Source organism: Eptesicus fuscus, chromosome 1, assembly GCF_027574615.1.
Source record: "Eptesicus fuscus isolate TK198812 chromosome 1, DD_ASM_mEF_20220401, whole genome shotgun sequence".
Classification (NCBI taxonomy): domain Eukaryota; kingdom Metazoa; phylum Chordata; class Mammalia; order Chiroptera; family Vespertilionidae; genus Eptesicus; species Eptesicus fuscus.
Genome location: NC_072473.1, coordinates 8355106 through 8373498, shown reverse-complemented (window position 1 = coordinate 8373498; position 18393 = coordinate 8355106). Strand labels below are relative to the sequence as shown.

Sequence of the window (18393 nt, the reverse complement as noted above, 5' to 3'; positions counted from 1 at the left end):
CAATGGAGACAGATAAATGAGGGTCACATTTCAGAGTCTATCCCCATACCTGCATAATGGTGAGAATAGCACCTGCCTACCTCAAAGATGTGCCATGAGACTCGAAAGAGATAATGTGTGTGCAAGTGCTTTCTTTTTTAAATATATTTTTATTGATTTCAGAGAAGAAGGGAGAGAGAGATACAAACATCAATGATGAAAGAGAACCATTGACTGGCTGCCTCCTGCACGCCCCCCATTGGGGATCAAGCCCGCAACTTGGGCATATGCCCTTGATTGGAATCGGTCCCGGGACCCTTCAGTCTACAGGTTGACACTCTATCCACTGAGCCAAACCAGCTAGGGCTGAAAGTGCTTTCTGAAACTGTCAGGTCTACACAACTGTTAACATAATGCTATGTTCCCTCTGAAGTCCCAATTTTGTGGGCTAGCATATAGAATTTTATTTCTTTGAATTTCAGTTTCAAATACATATAGCAGTTAAAAAGAAACTTAGAATGTAATCTCTTCATTCAAAAGAATTAGAATGCTGTCTAGAAACTCTGTATGATAGCATATTTCAAAAGATTATCCATCTTAATAACAAAAGAATTCTTTTAAGGCTGAAAAAAAATGTTTTTGCGCCAAAACCGGTTTGGCTCAGTGGATAGAGCGTCGGTCTGCGGACTGAAAGGTCCCAGGTTCGATTCCGGTCAAGGGCATGTACATTGGTTGCGGGCACATCCCCAGTAGGAGGTGTGCAGGAGGCAGCTGGTCGATGTCTCTCTCTCATCGATGTTTCTAACTCTCTATCCCTCTCCCTTCCTCTCTGTAAAAACAAAAAAATCAATAAAATATATTTTAAAAAAAAATGTTTTTGCAATAGTGTATTCTATTCCATTAAAAAAAAAAAAAAAAAAACTCATGGAGGCTGAAACCGGTTTGGCTCAGTGGATAGAGCGTCGGCCTGCGGACTCAAGGGTCCCAGGGTTCGATTCCGGTCAGGGGCATGTGCATTGGTTGTGGGCACATCCCCGGTGGGGGGTGTGCGGGAGGCAGCTGGTCGATGTTTCTCTCTCATCGATGTTTCTAGCTCTCTATCCCTCTCCCTTCCTCTCTGTAAGAAATCAATAAAAATATATTAAAAAATAATAATAATAACTCATGGAGAAACAAATGAAAAGTTAGTGAAAAAAGCCCGGGCAGGGTAGTTCAGTTGGTTAGAGCATCATCCCGAAACACCAAGGCTGTAGGTTCGATCCCTGGTCAGGGCACACATATAAGAATCAACCAATCTCTCTCTCTCCATCCCCTTTCTCTTTCTCTCTAAAATAAATCAATAAAAATTATAAGAATAGTGAAAAAAATAGTGAAAGTTGATATGTACAGTCCTAACAACTTAAAAGATTTTAAAAATTGTATAGAAGAAAAACATCTGCTAAGGATAAAATTGTGATACGAAGAAAGTACTTCTACACAGAATATCACAAGATACTTACAGCTGATAAGGCCAAAATCTGTTGTTGAATTGTTTCTTCATCATTACTGTCAACCCATGGGGGCACTGCTGCTTCTGAAAGGTTTAACAGTCAAAAAGAAAAGAAAAAAAAACGAACATGTTACAAAGGTTACTCTGCAATTGTGGTTTGAAAAAAATGAGCAAGTTTCTATACAACCATTTTAGCAAATTACTAATGAGTTCCAAATATGACCATTCATAATTTCCAGACTTTTTTTTGGTTAATCCTCATCTGAAGATATTTTTCCATTGATTTTTAGAGAGAGTGGGAGAGACAGAGAGAAACAATGATGTGAGAGAAACACATTGGTTGCCTCTTGGACGCACCCGGACAAGGGCTGGGGAAGCTGCAACTGAGGTATGTGCTCTTGACTGGAATCGAACCTGGGACCCTTCCAGTCCGAGGGCCGATGCTCTAACTACTGAGAAAACTGGCTAGGGCATAATCCCCAGACTTAATGCATAAATCTTATGCATGTATGTATTTGGTAAAAAAAAAAAGTCCTTGAATTATACAGTGAAGAAATTATACAGTGACCAGGTGTTGCACACTTTCTTCACTGTATAATTCAAGGAATTTTTTTTTGGTTAATCCTCATCTGACCAGGTGACCAAAATCAACATCACCATCAAGAGAGACATGGCCATTGTGGGTCTCCAAATGTGATACCTTGAGAAAGACACATTATCTAAGCAGTATTCTGGCCAAAAATGCATAATCTGCATCTAATTATAATCTAATCACAAGGAAATATACAAAACTCAAATGAGAAATGGTCTATTTAATAATAAAAAAGGAGGGGTATTCTTCAAAACCACTGTCATAAAAGACAAAGAAAGGCTGTGGAAATGTTCCAGATTAAGAGAGACTAAGATATGTGACAGAAAATGCAATCCTGTACCCTGGACTGGATGCTATGTTGAGCGGGAAAATATATAAAGGATTTTACTGGGTCAATGACAAAATTTGAATGTGAGTATTATATAAATGTTAAATTTCCTAAAGCTGGAAAACAACAATCTGGGTAGAAGGTATACGGGTATTTTCTATTTTTTTTAAAATATATTTTATTGATTTTTTACAGAGAGGAAGGGAGAGGGAGAGAGAGCTAGAAACATCGATGAGAGAGAAACATCCATCAGCTGCCTCCTGCACACCCCCACCTGGGGATGTGCCCGCAACCAAGGTACATGCCCTTGACCGGGAATCAAACCCGGGACCCTTCAGTTCGCAGGCCGACGCTCCATCCACTGAGCCACACCAGCCAGGGCTATACGGATATTTTCTGTACTAGTTCTATTGTTGCAACTTTTCTGTATATTGAGATTATTTCCAAATAAAAGTGTTTCTTTTTAAAGAGATTTAAAAATATATGTTTATTGCCGAAACCGGTTTGGCTCAGTGGATAGAGCGTCGGTCTGTGGACTGGAGGGTCCCAGGTTCGATTCCGGTCAAGGGCATGTACATTGGTTGCGGGCACAACCCCAGTAGGAGGTGTGCAGGAGGCAGCTGGTTGATGTCTCTCTCTCTCTTTGATGTTTCTAACTCTCTATCCCTCTCCCTTCCTCTCTGTGAAAAATCAATAAAATATTTTTAAAAAAATATATATATATGTTTATTGATTTCAAAGAGGAAGGGAGAAGGAGAGAGAGATAGAAACATCAATGATGAGAATCATGGATCAGCTGCCACCTGCATGCCCCCAACTGGGGATGGAACCAGAAAGTGGGCATGTGCCCTGACCAGGAATCGAACCGTGATCTCCTGGTTCATAGGTCGACACTCAAACACTGAACCATGCCATCTGGGCCCCAAAAAATAAAAGTTTTTATAAAAAGTTAATAAAAAAGGTTTGATAAGGAGGCTGCAAGATAAGCAGTTAAGAATTGAGAAAAGGGTTGACAGAAGTGAAAGCAAATGAAAGAAATGGGCAAAATCAGAGGCAATATACAACGGGGCTGGGATCAAATCCTCTGAGCCGTTAGAAGCGAAGTGCTGGAAATACAAGGATGCCTTATACCCAGCCTGTGTCTCCGGGGCTCACAAGGAAATGATTACAACTTAGCACAATTTTAATACCAGATGACAAATGGCAACCACCTGGAGAGGTGAGTCCCGCAGAGTTTCTGAGGTGACTTGGGAGCCCATCTTGGACTAGCAGCCACTTAGAAACTGTCAATCCCGCCCTAGCCAGTTTGGCTCAGTGGATAGACCGTAGGCCTTCGGACTGAAGGGTCCCAGGTTTGATTCCGGCCAAGGGCACATTCCTGGGTTGTGGGTTCGATCCCCAGTAGGGGGCGTGCAGGAGGCAGCCGATCAATGATCCTCTCTCATCATTGATGTTTCTATCTCTCTCTTCCTCTCCCTTCCTCTCTGAAATCAATAAAGAAATATATTTAAAAAACAGAAAAACTAAAAACTGTTGCCCTGGCCCGTTTGGCTCAGTGGATAGAGCGTCGGCCTGTGGACTCAAGGGTCCCAGGTTCGATTCCAGTCAAGGGCATGTACCTTGGTTGCTGGCACATCCCCAGAGGGGGGGGTGCAGGAGGCAGCTGATCGATGTTTCTCTCCCATCAAAGTTTCTAACTCTCTATTCCTCTCCCTTCCTCTCTGTAAAAAAATCAATAAAATATATTAAAAACAAACAAAAAAACTGTCAATCCCTTGTGTTCCTCATCCTCCCTAAACATTGCAAATTTCTGATCACCTCTCTTCATGCTTTGACATACTTTTCATTGAGGAGGTCACCTACTCTTACGTTTTTTACACAACTTGACTAATAATCTGTATCTGTAGATGTAATTCTCTTCCGCGCTTCAAACAAACGAACTGTTATTGGATCCTGTTCAGTTAATTTAGACGAGTGCTAACCAATAGAACTTTCTGCAATGCTGGAGATGTTCTAGATCTTCACTGTCCAATATGGAAGCCACTAGTCCCATGTGGTTACTGGCTACCTGAAATGTGACTGATGTGACCAAGGAATGAAATTTCCCTGATATGCTACCTGCGTTCCCTTCCCTGCTTTTGTACATGGGTCAATTTAATCACTTCCATGAATCACTGTTATGCTAATTTGCATAGTTTATTTGTCCCAAAGAGCTGCTTCATACTTTTGAGTTTACTAAAGCATAACAATGCCTAAAGGACATTCGCCACAGGACTAACTAGTTCTGTTTTAAATTTGTAGCACTGCCCAAATGGAATGAATTATTTTACCCTACTTTTGCCAAATTCAAAGACATGAGGCCAGTTTTGTGTTTGAACACCATCAAAAGGCAAAAGTAGATATTTTGAGATTTTGTTAACTGCAAACATTTAAATAAGCATTTGTCAGTAAATAAATGTACTGCTCCTCAGAGGGGCCATCACTGGCTGACCTTACCCACCATCCCTGCCATGGGGAACGATGTCTTTCTTCCTTTAAATCCCAAAGGTTTATGGGTTTGTGCTACCCAAAGAATGGAAGCCATTACTTACACTTTTTTTTTGTATTCTCAGGGCCTTATTGTGGCCTCTGGTAATAAGTGCTCAATAAAATTCGGCAGGTAAGTAAGTTGTGTACAACAAACCTATACTATACCTGATTTTTTGGTATGCTGCTCCTCAACAAATTTTTTCTGTTCCTTCTGAAAATCTCCTATAATGGTCTGTTAAAAAATACATAAAGAGTCAAATTACCTTGAAAATTTTATTATTAGGAAAGAACTACATTCAAGATTTGCGAAGTCTATTTGAGATATTTTATTCATTTTCTTCAAATAAAAATGCTAAAAAAGTGATAGTTCACCCTATCTACAAGAGGAAATTGTCAACATTTTTGAATTTCAAGTATATAATCTCCTTTTATGATAAATTATCTTTTCAAATGCAAAAATAAAATGAGTTAAAAACTGAACTTTTGTATTATTCAAAAAAATAAGATAGGTCAAATCTCATTCCAACAAATAGTACATACAACAAAAGTATCTAAAGTTTAACTGATGACCTCCTTAGTTCAAATAATTACCAACATACATAAAATTCACCACTGTAAAAAAATGAACAAAGTCAACCCATTAGAGTCTTAAAAGGATTGTTACTAATGGGCTAAGACTTTAAAAAATTAACCAAATGATAAAAAGCATAAATATATTCTGAAGTGTTATAGTTGAAAATTAAACTCACAATATGAAAAGTTTAGTATTACCCAAAAGTATCAACATACCTTAGACTACATAAAAACCAAAGTTACTTAAATCAGATCACTTATATCAAAGCTATTTGTTACACAAAAAGAGAAAAATTCCAAGAATCTCAACTATTAATATTTTTATCAGAATATGATATCCTAGCCTGGCCGGTGTGGCTCAGTGGTTGAGTATTGACCCGTGCACCAAGAGGTCGCTAGTTTGATACCCAAGTTGTTGGCTGGATCCCCAATAGGGGGCATGCAGGAGGCAGCCGGCAGTATTTCTCTCCCATCGATGTTCTCTATCTTTAAAATCAATAAAAACATACATATTTTTTAAAAGAATATGATATCCTACTTGGGTTAATAAAATTCATAAGAAAAAGGGATGTTAATGAATTTCATAAATTTCTACTATCAAAGATATTTAAATGTACCTTATCGATGATGTCATCTATTTTTCCTTCTTCTACTGATTTCTTTATCGATTGTGCTGTTTCAGCAACTGACTCAGTTATCTTTTTTGTAGCAGCAGTCGCAAAGTTAAATAAATAGCCTATAAAGAATAAAAAGAAGAGTTTATGCTCCATTCTAGTACAATGTTTATTGTATTTATAATTTCTCCCTTAAAGAGTTCTTGTAAGAATCTTAAGCCATAGGGCATGCTCCCTGTTAATTAGAACCTGAAACAAAAAAAGATCAGTACTGCCAGTACTCCACTTTCTTGGTGGACTGGCCATCCATCCTGGACCTTTAATTCATCTCTTTCAAAGACCCTTAGCAAACTCCCCAGTTCTCCCCCAGCAACTGTTTCAAACTGTCTTGTTACCCGCCTAGTGTGGCTCAGCAGTTGAGCGTCGACCTATGAACTAGGAACTAATGGTTCTATTCCTGTCAGGGCACATGCCCAGGTTGCAGGCTTGATCCCCAGTAGGGGATGTTCAGGAGGCAGCTAATCAATGATTCTCTTTCATCGTTGATGTTTTTACCTCTCTCTCCCTCTCCCTTCCTTGCTGAAATCAATAAAAAATATATTTTTAAAAACTGGTATTTTAGCATAATAATCTTAATTCTCAGATTTTAATGGCTCCATGGGTGAAGTACATGATACATACTGAACACAGAGAAAGCAGTTATTGCTCTCAAGGAGCAATTTCTAAACAAACAAAAAACTTATAGACAACCACAGGAGCACAATTACTAGTATTCATTAAACAGAGGCACTCAGAGAAGGGAGGAAGAAGGTCTCCCAGGAGTAATTAGAGAGTGGACTGGATTCTGAAGTCAGAGGGAGAGGGAAGTGGGAGAGTATGGCAAGAGATGTTCAGGTAAGAAGCTCATAAAGACAAGAAGTGGTTTATTAATTTTGCAAAGAGATAATCTGATACCACGTTAAAGACAGTTTTTATTAGTTAGTAAAAAATTGAGACTAAAGTTAGGAGCTAACAGGAAGTGCCCAGCTGGTGTAGCTCAGTGGTTGAGTGTCGACCTATGAACCAGTAGGTCACTGTTTGGTTTCCGGTCAGCGCACATGCCCAGGTTGCAAGCTCGATCCCCACACTGTGAGGGGTGCAGGAGGCAGCAGATCAATGATTCTCTATCATCATCATTAATGTTTCTATCTCTCCCTCCCTCCTCTCTGAAATAAAATACACACACACACACACACACACACACACACACACACACGCTACACTAATAAAAGAAAAATATATAAACTGACCATACCTCAGTGACAACCACCAGCCAATCAGGAGGGACTATGCAAATTAGCAGGACAAAGCTGGCAGCAGCCCCCCCAGCCAGTCGCTCCAGGCACTGAGCAGCTGGGTGGGGCAGGACGCCTGCTATGAGAGGGAGGGCGGGGGGCGGAGGGAGCCAGAGTGGAGCACAGACTCTGGCCGGAGTCAGCGAGAAGCTTGCAGACTCCGGCCGGAGCGAAGGCGGAAGGTGGTGGCCAGAGCAAAGGCGGAAGGCGGTGGCCAGAGCGAAGGCCTGGGTCCCGGGTGCCAGAGGAAAACCAGTGCCAGCAGCCAGGTGAAGGAAGGCCTATTGCATGAATCTTCGTGCTACAGGCCTCTAGTCCTACCTAATAAAAGAGCAATATGCAAACTGACCGTACCTTTGCTATACCCACCAGCCATGCCCACCAGGAAACCGTCGCAGGGACGCTAGGGTGCGGCCGAGCCCAAGGCCACCACCCAGGGCCAAGCCCCGACCCTGAAAGAAGGCAGAAGGCGGTGGCCACAGCCAAGGCCTGGGTCCCTGGTGCCAGCAGAAAACTGGTGCAGGCAGCCAGGTGAATGAAGGTCTATTGCACGAATCTTTGTGCAAACGGGCTGCTAGTATATATATAAAGTTAACAAGAAGTAACAGGAGTACAATGTCCACTTCGGGAACTTAGGCACAAGAGAGGGTCTGAGCCAAGGAAGAAAAGGAAGTAAAACATCTGTGAGCACACCTCCAACACCTTATGGAGGAAGTGGGGAGATCGGGAACATTGAACGTAGTCATTTTATCTTCATTTTCATTGTCATTTTTAGTCTCACAACCATCCTGGGAAGAGTAGATATAATCTGTCCAGTTTACAGATAGGGAAGCCAAGGCTGACAAAGGATAAATGTTTTGTCCATTATGACAGAGGCAGATCTACCTCACTGACTGCCTAGCCAATAGCCTATCACCTTCCACCTTGCCAAAGAAACCCCAATTTGATAGGTGCTCTTCAAACCTGGGGGTGGTTTTGGGGACCCTGGACACAAGCAATCAAGGTCTTCTCATTAAGCCTCTGTTTGTGGAACTTTCTATAATTTGGAGCTGGATTTTCTGCAATTTGCAAACGAGCCTATATACTAAAAGCCTAATATGCAAATTGACCAAACGGCAGAACAGCTGGTCGCTGTGAGGCGCTCTGACCACCAGGGGTCAGATATGCTCAACACAGGAGCTGTCCCCTGGTGGTCAGTGCGCTCCCACAGGGGGAGTGCCGCTCAGCCAGAAGCCGACTCATGGCTGGTGAGCACAGCGGTGGTGGCTCCCACCACTGCTGCAGGTGGGCAGTAAGGAGTGAAGGGTCCCCAGACTGTGAGCGCCCCGGACTGCGAGAGGGATGTCTGACTGCCGGCAGGTGGACATCCTTAGCACTGCTGCAGAGGTGGGAGAGGCTCCTGCCACAACCGCTGCACTCACCAGCCATAAGCCCTGCTCAGGGCTTCTGGCTGAGCAGTGCTCCCCCTGTGGTAGCGCACTGACCACCAGGGGGCAGCTCCTGCATTGAGCATCTGCCCCCTGGAGGTCAGTGCGCGTCATAGTGAACCAGTTGTTCTGCTGTTCGGTCAATTTGCATACTAGCCTTTTATTATATAGTATAGGATGGGATCCAAGCTCTTGACCATTTGTACTGCCCTCCTTGTAGTAAATCTTTGTCATTAGAACTGAATTAGGGATTTTATTTCTTTTCAAAGTAGACATGTATTTTCCTATGTACACACTAACTTTTGGAGTCCTCGTAGCTGCACTTTCCATACAGGAAAAAAGGAGGGTGGCCTAATTAACACAGTTCCACTACAAATACTACTTTTCAAATGAGAAGGAACAGGAACTGGCCTTTCCTTCATGGGCATTGACTGGCCTTAGGGAAGGTTTTGAAAAAGCCAATGCTCATCGTTGGCCACCTCCCACTTATTTAAACTGTGTGAATAACTCAGATATTTAATACTCTCAGAGGTACCATTTTCTTTTTTCTTGTTCATCCTCACTTGAGGATAATTTTTTCCATTGATTATTTTTTTTAGAGAGAGCAGGAGGGAAAGAGATAGAGAGAGAGAAACATGGATGCGAGAGACACACACAGATTGGTTGCCTCCTGCACATGTCCCAATCCAGGGCCTGGGATCGAGCCTGCAACCGAGGTACTTGCCCTTGACCAGAATTGAACCCAAGACCGTTCAGTCTGTGGGCCAATGCTCTAAGCACACTGGCTAGGTACCAATTTTCTTTTCGTTTTAAAGAAAGAGTGCAGATAAAGCTCTAATTTGGTTGACTTTAACAAAACCCCACAACCAATTTGTAAGTTACTTTGGGGCACGGGCCTTTAGGAAGGTAGAGAGAAGTTCTTCAGTTAGTTTCCTTATAAACTGTCCTCCTCTGAAACAGGTATCATAGGAGGTCCTAAGTTTATCAGGAGGGAGGGACAGGATGGGAAGATTTGTTTTGGGGCAAGAAAATGGAATGTAGGTCTGGGTGTCCACTACTAACCCGTGAGGTGCCTAAATTTATAAATAGGCCATCATGAACCAGAAGTATTTAGGGTCCAATCTTTTTTTTTAAATATTTGTACTGATTTCAGAGAGGAAGGGAGAGAGAGAGAGAGAGAGATGGAAACATCAATGATAAGAGAGAATCATCGATCGGCCGCCTCCTGCACGCCCCCCACCGGGGATCGAGCCCTAACCTGGGCATGTGCTCTGACTGGGAATCCAACCATGATGACCTCCTGGTCAGTAGGTCAACGCTTAACCACTGAGCCATGCCAGCCAAGTGAGATATTTAATTTCAGTTTTTAAAACATAGATGGGCCCAGCTGGTGTAGCTCAGTGATTGAGCATCGACCCTTGAACCAGGAGGTCATGGTTCGATTCCTGGTCAGGGCACAGGCTGGATTGCAGGCTCAATCTCCAGTAGTGGGGTGTACAAGAGGCAGTGGATCAATGAATCTCTCTCACCAATGTTTCTCTCTCTCGCTCCCTCTCCCTTCTTCTCTGAAATCAATAAAAAACATATTTAAAAAAAACACACACACAAAAAACATAGATGGGTCTTTTTAAAGATAACATACCTTGCCCTGGCCAGTGTTTCTAAGTGGTTAGAGCGCCAGCCCAGGCACCCAAGGGTCACGGATTCGATGCCTGGTCAAGGGCATGTACCTGGGTTGCAGGTTTGATCCCCAGCCACAGCTGGGGTGCCTGTGGGAGGCAACCTATCAATGTGTCTCTCTCACATCATTGTTTTTCTCTCTCCCCTTCCCTTCCTCCCTTCTACTCTCTCTAAAAGAAAAAGCAAGGGAAAAAATATCCTCGGGTGAGGATTAAAAACAAAACAAAAATAAAGATAATATACCTCCTATGATCAATACATAGAAATAACAAACATCTCATAATATCTCTTGTCTTTCTGAAGGTTTGTGTATAAAATAGAACCTCTACATCTTTTTAATAGTTACATAAATATTAGAGCTAAAGGAACTTGCATTTATTTGGAAACTTTAAATTCACAATGTGTGTGGGCATGGAAAGTGGGGGAATACTATCATTTAACCTTAGCTTCCCCAAACATCAGGAGAGTCTGGTGAGAAAAGAGATCACAGCATTAAACTTCAAAGTAGACATCCATATTGAACACACATTTATTTAAAAAGTATTCAAAAGGAAAAGAAAAAAAAGTATTCAGAGATCTTTAGTACTAAATACAAACATGAAGTTTGTTTTTTTTTAAATTATGTTTATTTTATTATTTTTAAAATATACTTCTTTATTGATTTCAGAGAGGAAGGAAGAGGGAGAGAGAGAGAGAGAGAAACATCAATGATGAGAGAGAATCATTGACCGGCTGCCTCCTGCACATCCCCTACTGGGGATTGATGGGGATTGAGCCTGCAACCCAGGCATGTGCCCTTGGCTGGAATCGAATCCAGGACCCTTCAGTCCGCAGGCTGATGCTCTATCCACTGAGCCAAACCAGCTAGGGCCAAACATGAAGTTTTTAATAAAGCCCTCATATCACCCTAACCGGTTTGGCTCAGTGGATAGAGCGTTGGCCTGCAGACTCAAGAGTCCCAGGTTCAATTCCGGTCAAGGGCATGTACCTTGGTTGCGGGCACATACCCAGTGGGGAGTGTGCAGAAGGCAGTTGATCGATGTTTCTCTATCATCGATGTTTCTAACTCTCTATCCCTCTCCCTTCCTCTCTGTAAAAAATTTAATAAAATATATATATTTTAAAAAGACCTCACAAAGTTTTCAGAAGCCACTTTTAAAAAATATATTTTTTTATTGATTTCAGAGAGGAAGGGAGAGGAAGAGAGAGAGAGAAATATCAATGAGAGTATCATTGATCAGCTGCCTCCTGTGTGTCCCGCCACTGGGGATCCAGTATGCAACCTGGGCATGTGTCCTTGACTGGTATCAAACCTGGGACCCTTTAGTCTGAAGGCTGATGCTCTATCCTCTGAACCAAACCAGCTAGCGCCAGAAGCCACTTTTGATACCTTCCTTTAAGATAAATGAAAATGGGCTGGCCAGTGTGGCTCGCTGGTTAAGTGCTGACCTATGAACCTATGAGGTCACAATGATTATCTCTCATCACTGATGTTTCTATCTCTCTCCCTTCATCTCTGAAATAAAAAATAAAAAATATATTAAAAAAAAAAAGAAAATGGTTCTCTGTGTCCTAGGAAATCAGGTAAATCCCCATACCCTACTTTTCCTAACTTTTATCTATGCCAACTACCTAACATAACCTTTCTGCTCTGGTCAAATTCATCTTCTCACATCTCTCCAATACTCTAAGCTCTTCCTAATTTTCTACACAGGAAAAATTCATTTCCTCTTTAGTGATTCTATACACAGTACTTAGTTTTATATCTCTTGTGCACTGTTTGGGGCCCTCGGACTGAGATTATGCACCGCCATGATTTCAGGTTAAGTCTGTTTTCCCTGCCCCTCCACTTTGAAGTAACATTTTTGAATGTCAGAGCCTTTTTTATTCAAATATGTGTTTCTCCACTCTCAGGCTCCAGCCTCCCCTAGTGCTCTTGCCATTTAGATTCTTTTTAAATGCTTGCTCAATTTAATACCTACCTGCCCGGTTTGGCTCAGTGGATAGAGCATCGGCCTATGGACTCAAGGGTCCCAGGTTCGATTCCGGTCAAGGGCATGTACCTTGGTTGCGGGCACATCCCCAGTGGGGGGGCGGGGGGGTGCAGGAGGCAGCTGATGGATGTTTCTCTCTCATCGATGTTTCTAACTCTCTCTCCCTCTCCCTTCCTCTCTGTAAAAAAATCAATAAAATCTTTTAAAAATAAATGTAATACCTACCTTTGCTGCAGTTCTGTCCTAGTGCTGTCTGCTTTAGCGTCTTCCTTCTCAGAGACGTTTCCTTTGACTAAGCCCGCTAAAGTCTCTCTAAAATCAGAATTACTAGAGCATGTGTTTATCTTTCAAGCCTACTTTTACCCTCGTCCCTATCTAGACAGTAAACTCGAAAAGAGCACGGGTTCTGAAATTAGATCTAGGTCCAAACTCCACTGCTACCATTTCCTATGACTATAACTTAGGGTGAGAACCCTACGCTTGTCTCCCAACTCACTGGGGCTTTTCACGGATGAAAGGAGATATCGTTCACAAAACATCTAGTACTGGAACTGGAATGTCCCAGACAAAAATTGGCAGCCACTTCCCTGCCTTAAGGAAAAAGGTCCCATTGCACCTAAAAATTAGACCAGCCTGACCAAGGCGTTCAGTACCTCTTCCTCAATTAACTTCCACCCTAAGGACAAAAAGTCACTTTTTCAACCTACTCCAGCTCCCCAACCGCCTCGCCTTGGGGGGATGGGGGGAGGGGGGAGGGGGCTGTGGAAGTTGGCGAGCTGAACAAAAAAAGATTCCTTGTCAAACCTAAAGACCTTTCTGCGGCTCTGCTCCTCATGTTTTACACTTTGTACAGGGACATGTCACGAGGAAGTTCAGGTTCGGGGATCTGACTGCTGGAGGAAGAAGCCCCGGCTCTGCCCCGGGTCCTCACCCAGCTCTCCCGGCCCGAGACGACCGACCAACCGGCACACCTTCCTCCCTCACCCCGACGCGGGCGACTCACCGCCGAGGTCTTTGGCCTGGTGAAGGAGCTCCCTCTCAGCCGACTCCGCCACGGCCTCGGAGGGCGGCTCCGGTGGGGCTTCTCCCTCAGGCTGCCCGTCTCCTTCGACCGGGCGGCCGTCCACCACCGGCTGCTGCAAGCCCAGCCAACTGCTCAGACCGCGGAACATCCCGCCCGCGGGGCCGCCGCCGCCGCCGCCGCGGTCCCGGCCACCGGAGACCGAGCGGCTGCTGCCCACTTCTGACTTCACAATGCGCGTCTCCCGGGGAGCTGGCCGGAAGCGGGACCCCGCGGCAGCCCGTCTAGCCGCCTGCCCGCCTCGGTGACAACTGGGACGCCGGCCGTGCGTGCGTCACTTCCGGCCGAAGGCCCCGCCCCTCTGGTTGTTTATTTTGTTAGCTCGTGTGCGCGCGTGGAAAGCGGACAAAGGGCTTTTCCCACGATGCCTGGCCGCGCCCCCTTCCCCGCGTCTCCAGCTTCGTGGCGATTGACCTTGGCGTGTAAACGGCGTCTCTGTCGCTCTAAGCACCTGGGGTGGTGGCTTAGCTTCGCCTTTTGAGGTCCAGCTGGGAGTTGGGTATCTTTAGCCTCCTGAGACTGAATCAAAACTAGCTTCCCCACCCCACCCCACACCCCATCCCCCCAAAAAAACTAGCCCAGGGCCTCTAGGTCCAAATACCAATTTACCGGGAATACAGAGGCTGGAGGAAAGTGCTAAAGGATACCATGGGATGCAGGCAACATAGACTCTAGGCTGGGAAGAGGGGGGAGAGATCAACCAAAGGACTTGTGTGCATGCATACAGCCTAACCAATGGTTAAGATCAACAGGGGGTTGGGGCATCCGCGGGGAGGGGTGTGGGATGGGAATGGGGGGATGAGGACAAATATGTGACACCTTAATCAATAAAGAAATTTTAAAAAAAAGAATCTAGGCTGGGAGAAACCGCAAGACAAACGACATTATTCATTCAACTAAATTGCAATGAAGGGGAGAAGGGGAACTTAGAGATTAAAAGCGATTTAAGAGACATAATGCATGGCAACTTGTGGATTTTATTTGGATCCTAATTCAAATAACCCTATTGGGGTGGAAAAGTTTGACTTCATAAGAATAGGAAATTTGGTCACTGGCTATAGATCATAAAATTATGGAATTGTTACATTTAAAAACTTGTCTTTGTGGTAGAATACACAAACTTGACCATCTTAACTTTTAAGTGTACAGTTCAGAAGTGTTAAGTACATTCACGTTGTTATGCAACCAATCTCCAGAACTTTTCCTATTGCAAAACAAATTGTCCATTAAACAACTCTCCCTTCTCCCCTCTCCCCAGCCCTTGGCAACCAAACTACTTTCTGAATGAGTTTGATTACTTCAGGAACCTCATATAATAGAATCACACCATATTTATCTTTCTGTGACTGGCTTATTTCACTTAGCAAATGTCCTCGAGTTCATTCATTTTGTAGAATATTTTTTAAATATGTTTTGTTTGATTTTAGAGAGAGGGAGTGATAGAAACATCCATGAGAAACATCAACATCTATCAGCTGTGTCCTGCACACCCCCTACTTGGGATCAAGCCAGTAACCCTGGCATGTACCCTGGCCTGAATCGAACAGGCGCCCTCTTGGGGCATGGGTTGATGCTCAACCACTGAGCCACACTGGCCAGGCAAGAAAGGCTCCTTTAAAAAGGCTGAATAACATTCCATTGTACATAATACCACATTTTGCTTATCCATTCATCTGTCCATAGACATAGGAATTGTTAAATTTTAAACTGTGGTAAATGTGTGTGTGTGTGTGTGTGTTTTAATGTGTTCTTATCTTTTAGTCATACTGAAATATTTACCAATGAAATGATAAGATGCCAGCCATCCTGCTTCAAATTAATACAGGATTGGAGCTCAGCCGGGTGTAGCTCAGCAGTTGAGTGTCGACCCAGGAACCAAGAGGTCACCGGTTCGATTCCTGGTCAGGGCATATGCCCAGGTTGCAGGCTCGGTCCTCAGTGGAGGGTGTGCAGGAGGCAGCCAATCAATGATTCTCTCTCATCATTGATGTTTCTATCTCTCCCTCTCCCTTCCTCTCTGAAATCAATAAAAATATATTTTAAAAAAAAGTAAATAAATAAATAAATACATACAGGATGGGGGAAATGAGTAGGGATGTAGATGAAGCAAACCTGGCCATAGGTTGATAACTGTTGAAGTTGGGTGGTTATACTATTATGTCTGTTTTTCTACATACAGTATTTAACTTTTCCCATAATGACATGCAAGCAAACGAATAAAAAAACTGCCCAAGTGAACAACTCCTTGAGAACAGGGAGTTCATGAGCGTATTTCCCAAGCACAGACTCAAGCAATCTGTTGGCAAAGGACACTCATTATTGCTCCTCCTTCCAACATTTTCAGAAGAGTAGCTCAGTTCCAGTGAATATATGGAGGATGGAGTACAATTCTGATTTTTCCCGTTCTCCAGTTTTCCAGCCTGAGGTATATTTACAATTCAGGTCCAGAACTTTAGTTTAACAAGTCCAACCCATTATTGTTTTTTTCCCCCAAACAGCTTTATTCACATATCATACAACTCTCCAGTTTAAAGTGTACAATTCAATGGTTTTTGGTATATTACACTATCAATTTTTAAAATTACAGTAAATTATATATAACATAAAATTTGTCATTTTAACTATTTTATATATATATATATATATATATATATATATATTTTTATTGACTCTAGAGAAGGGAGAGGGAGAGAGTGACAGACATCAATGATGAGAGAGAATCATTGATCAGCTGCCTCCTGCATATCCCCCACTGGAGATTGAGCCCGCAATCCAGGCATGTGCCCTTGACCAGAATGGAACCTGGGACCCTTCAGTTCGCAGGCTGATGCTCAATCCACTGAGCCAAACCAGCCAGGGCTCATTTTAACCATTTTTTAAAAAAGTATATTTTATTGATTTTTTTTACAGAGAGGAAGGGAGAGGGATAGAGAGCCAGAAACACCGATGAGAGAGAAACATCAATCAGCTGCCTCCTGCACACCTCCTATGGGGGGTGTGCTCGCAAGCAAGGTACATGCCCTTGACTGGAATTGAACCTGGGACCCTTGAGTCCACAGGCCGATGCTCTATCCACTGAGCAAAACCGGCCAGGACTCATTTTAACCATTTTTAAGTGTACTATTCAGTGGCATCAGTGACATTCCAACCTGTTTTTAGAGTCTGGGTATTGACTCAGCTTTGAAAGTCAGGAGGCATCTGAGGACAAATGCCTTTCTAGGATTTATTAAGTCAGTGAGAACCTGAAAGTCAACACTTTCCAGAAAAAGAATATTTGATTCAAGTGTGATTAGAGTGAGCCTGGAATTTCCGTCAGAAGCCTAGGAGGGGGTTCTAACTCCACCTTCTAATAAGTGAATACCTTTGACTGGGCTGGTGTTGCTCAGTTGGTTGGAGTGTCCTTCTGTACACCAAAAGGTGATGGGTTCGATTTCTGGTCAGGGCACATACCGAGTTCAGAAGGCAACCAAGCATGATGTTTCTCTCTCCCTTCCTCTCTCTAAAATCAATTAATATATACATTATATATAATATTTATGTATATATATAAAATGGGTGAATACCTTTGACTTCTTTTTTTTTAATATATTTTTTAAAAAATATATTTCTTTATTGATTTCAGAGAGGAAGGGAGAAGGAGAGAGAGAGATAGAAACACCAATGATGAGAGAGAATCATCGATCAGCTGCCTCCTGCACGCTCCCTACTGGGGACCGAGCCCGCAATCCAGGCATGTGCCCTTGGCCAGAATCGAACCTGGGACCCTTCAGTCTGCAGGCCGACGCTCTATCCACTGAGCCAAGCCGGCCAGGGCTAAATATATATTTTATTGATTTTTACAGAGAGGGATAGAGAGTTGGAAACATCGATCAGCTGCCTCCTGCACACCCCCTACTGGGGATGTGCCCGCAACCAAGGTACATGCCCTTGACTGGAATCGATCCTGGGACCCTTGAGTCCGCAGGCCGACGCTCTATCCACTGAGCCAAACCGGTTGCAAGAGCTTTGACTTCTTACTCTTGAAGTTTCTTCACCTCCAAAAGGAATACAGTACTGACTCAACAAATAGCAGAGGTGGGGCCCAGCCCATTCAGCCTTACTTTTGCTTTATCTCCAGAAGCACTCAAAACAATGGGGAATGCTGTGATCCCCAGGGGACAGACAGTTTTACAATTGTTCTGAAAGGTGGACTTCTTCAAAATAAAAGATAAAAAAACACACAAGTCAACTTAATGGTGGGCTTCTTTTCCATTTCTTTTTTATCCTCCACTCTATGTTGGTAGTAGGCTGTGAAAGAACACTTGTTGAATGAAGACACACCCTTATCCCACACAAATTAGTCAATCTCCACCCTGTTATCAGATTTGTTTTCCTGCTCACTTTATTTTCCATTTTGGATTAATATTACAAAAGTTATCATAAGAACCCCTGAGTATTCACAAAATATCTTTCCTCCATTAGCCTCACAGATAAATAGAATAAGAAAAAGATGAGGCTTTGCACTCTGTGGTAAAGAGTCTGACTTTGGAAACGGATGTTTTTTTTTTTTTTTTAATATATTTTATTGACTTTTCACAGAGAGAAAGGGAGAGGGATAGAGAGCTAGAAACATCGATGAGAGAGATACATCGACCAGCTGCCTCCTGCACACCCCCCACCGGGGATGTGCCCACAACCAATGTACATGCCCTTGACCGGAATCGAACCCGGGACCTTTCAGTCTGCAGACCGACGCTCTATCCACTGAGCCAAACCGGTTTTGGCTGGAAACGG

At 43.2% G+C, this 18393-nt stretch overlaps 1 protein-coding gene across 1 annotated transcript in view; it reads right to left on the bottom strand.

The window, feature by feature from the left end:
- The window catches only part of SYAP1 (synapse associated protein 1), a 34711-nt gene extending 20838 nt beyond the window's left edge, over nucleotides 1–13873 (bottom strand). The window contains exons 1-4 of the mRNA XM_054720565.1: nucleotides 13543–13873; nucleotides 6108–6226; nucleotides 5083–5149; nucleotides 1479–1552 (exon numbers count right to left, since the gene is read on the bottom strand). Of these exons, the coding sequence (XP_054576540.1) occupies nucleotides 1479–1552; nucleotides 5083–5149; nucleotides 6108–6226; nucleotides 13543–13711 (429 nt within the window). The 5' untranslated portion in view covers nucleotides 13712–13873. The remainder of the gene's footprint in view (nucleotides 1–1478; nucleotides 1553–5082; nucleotides 5150–6107; nucleotides 6227–13542) is intronic.
- Nucleotides 13874–18393: the final 4520 nt, after the last annotated feature.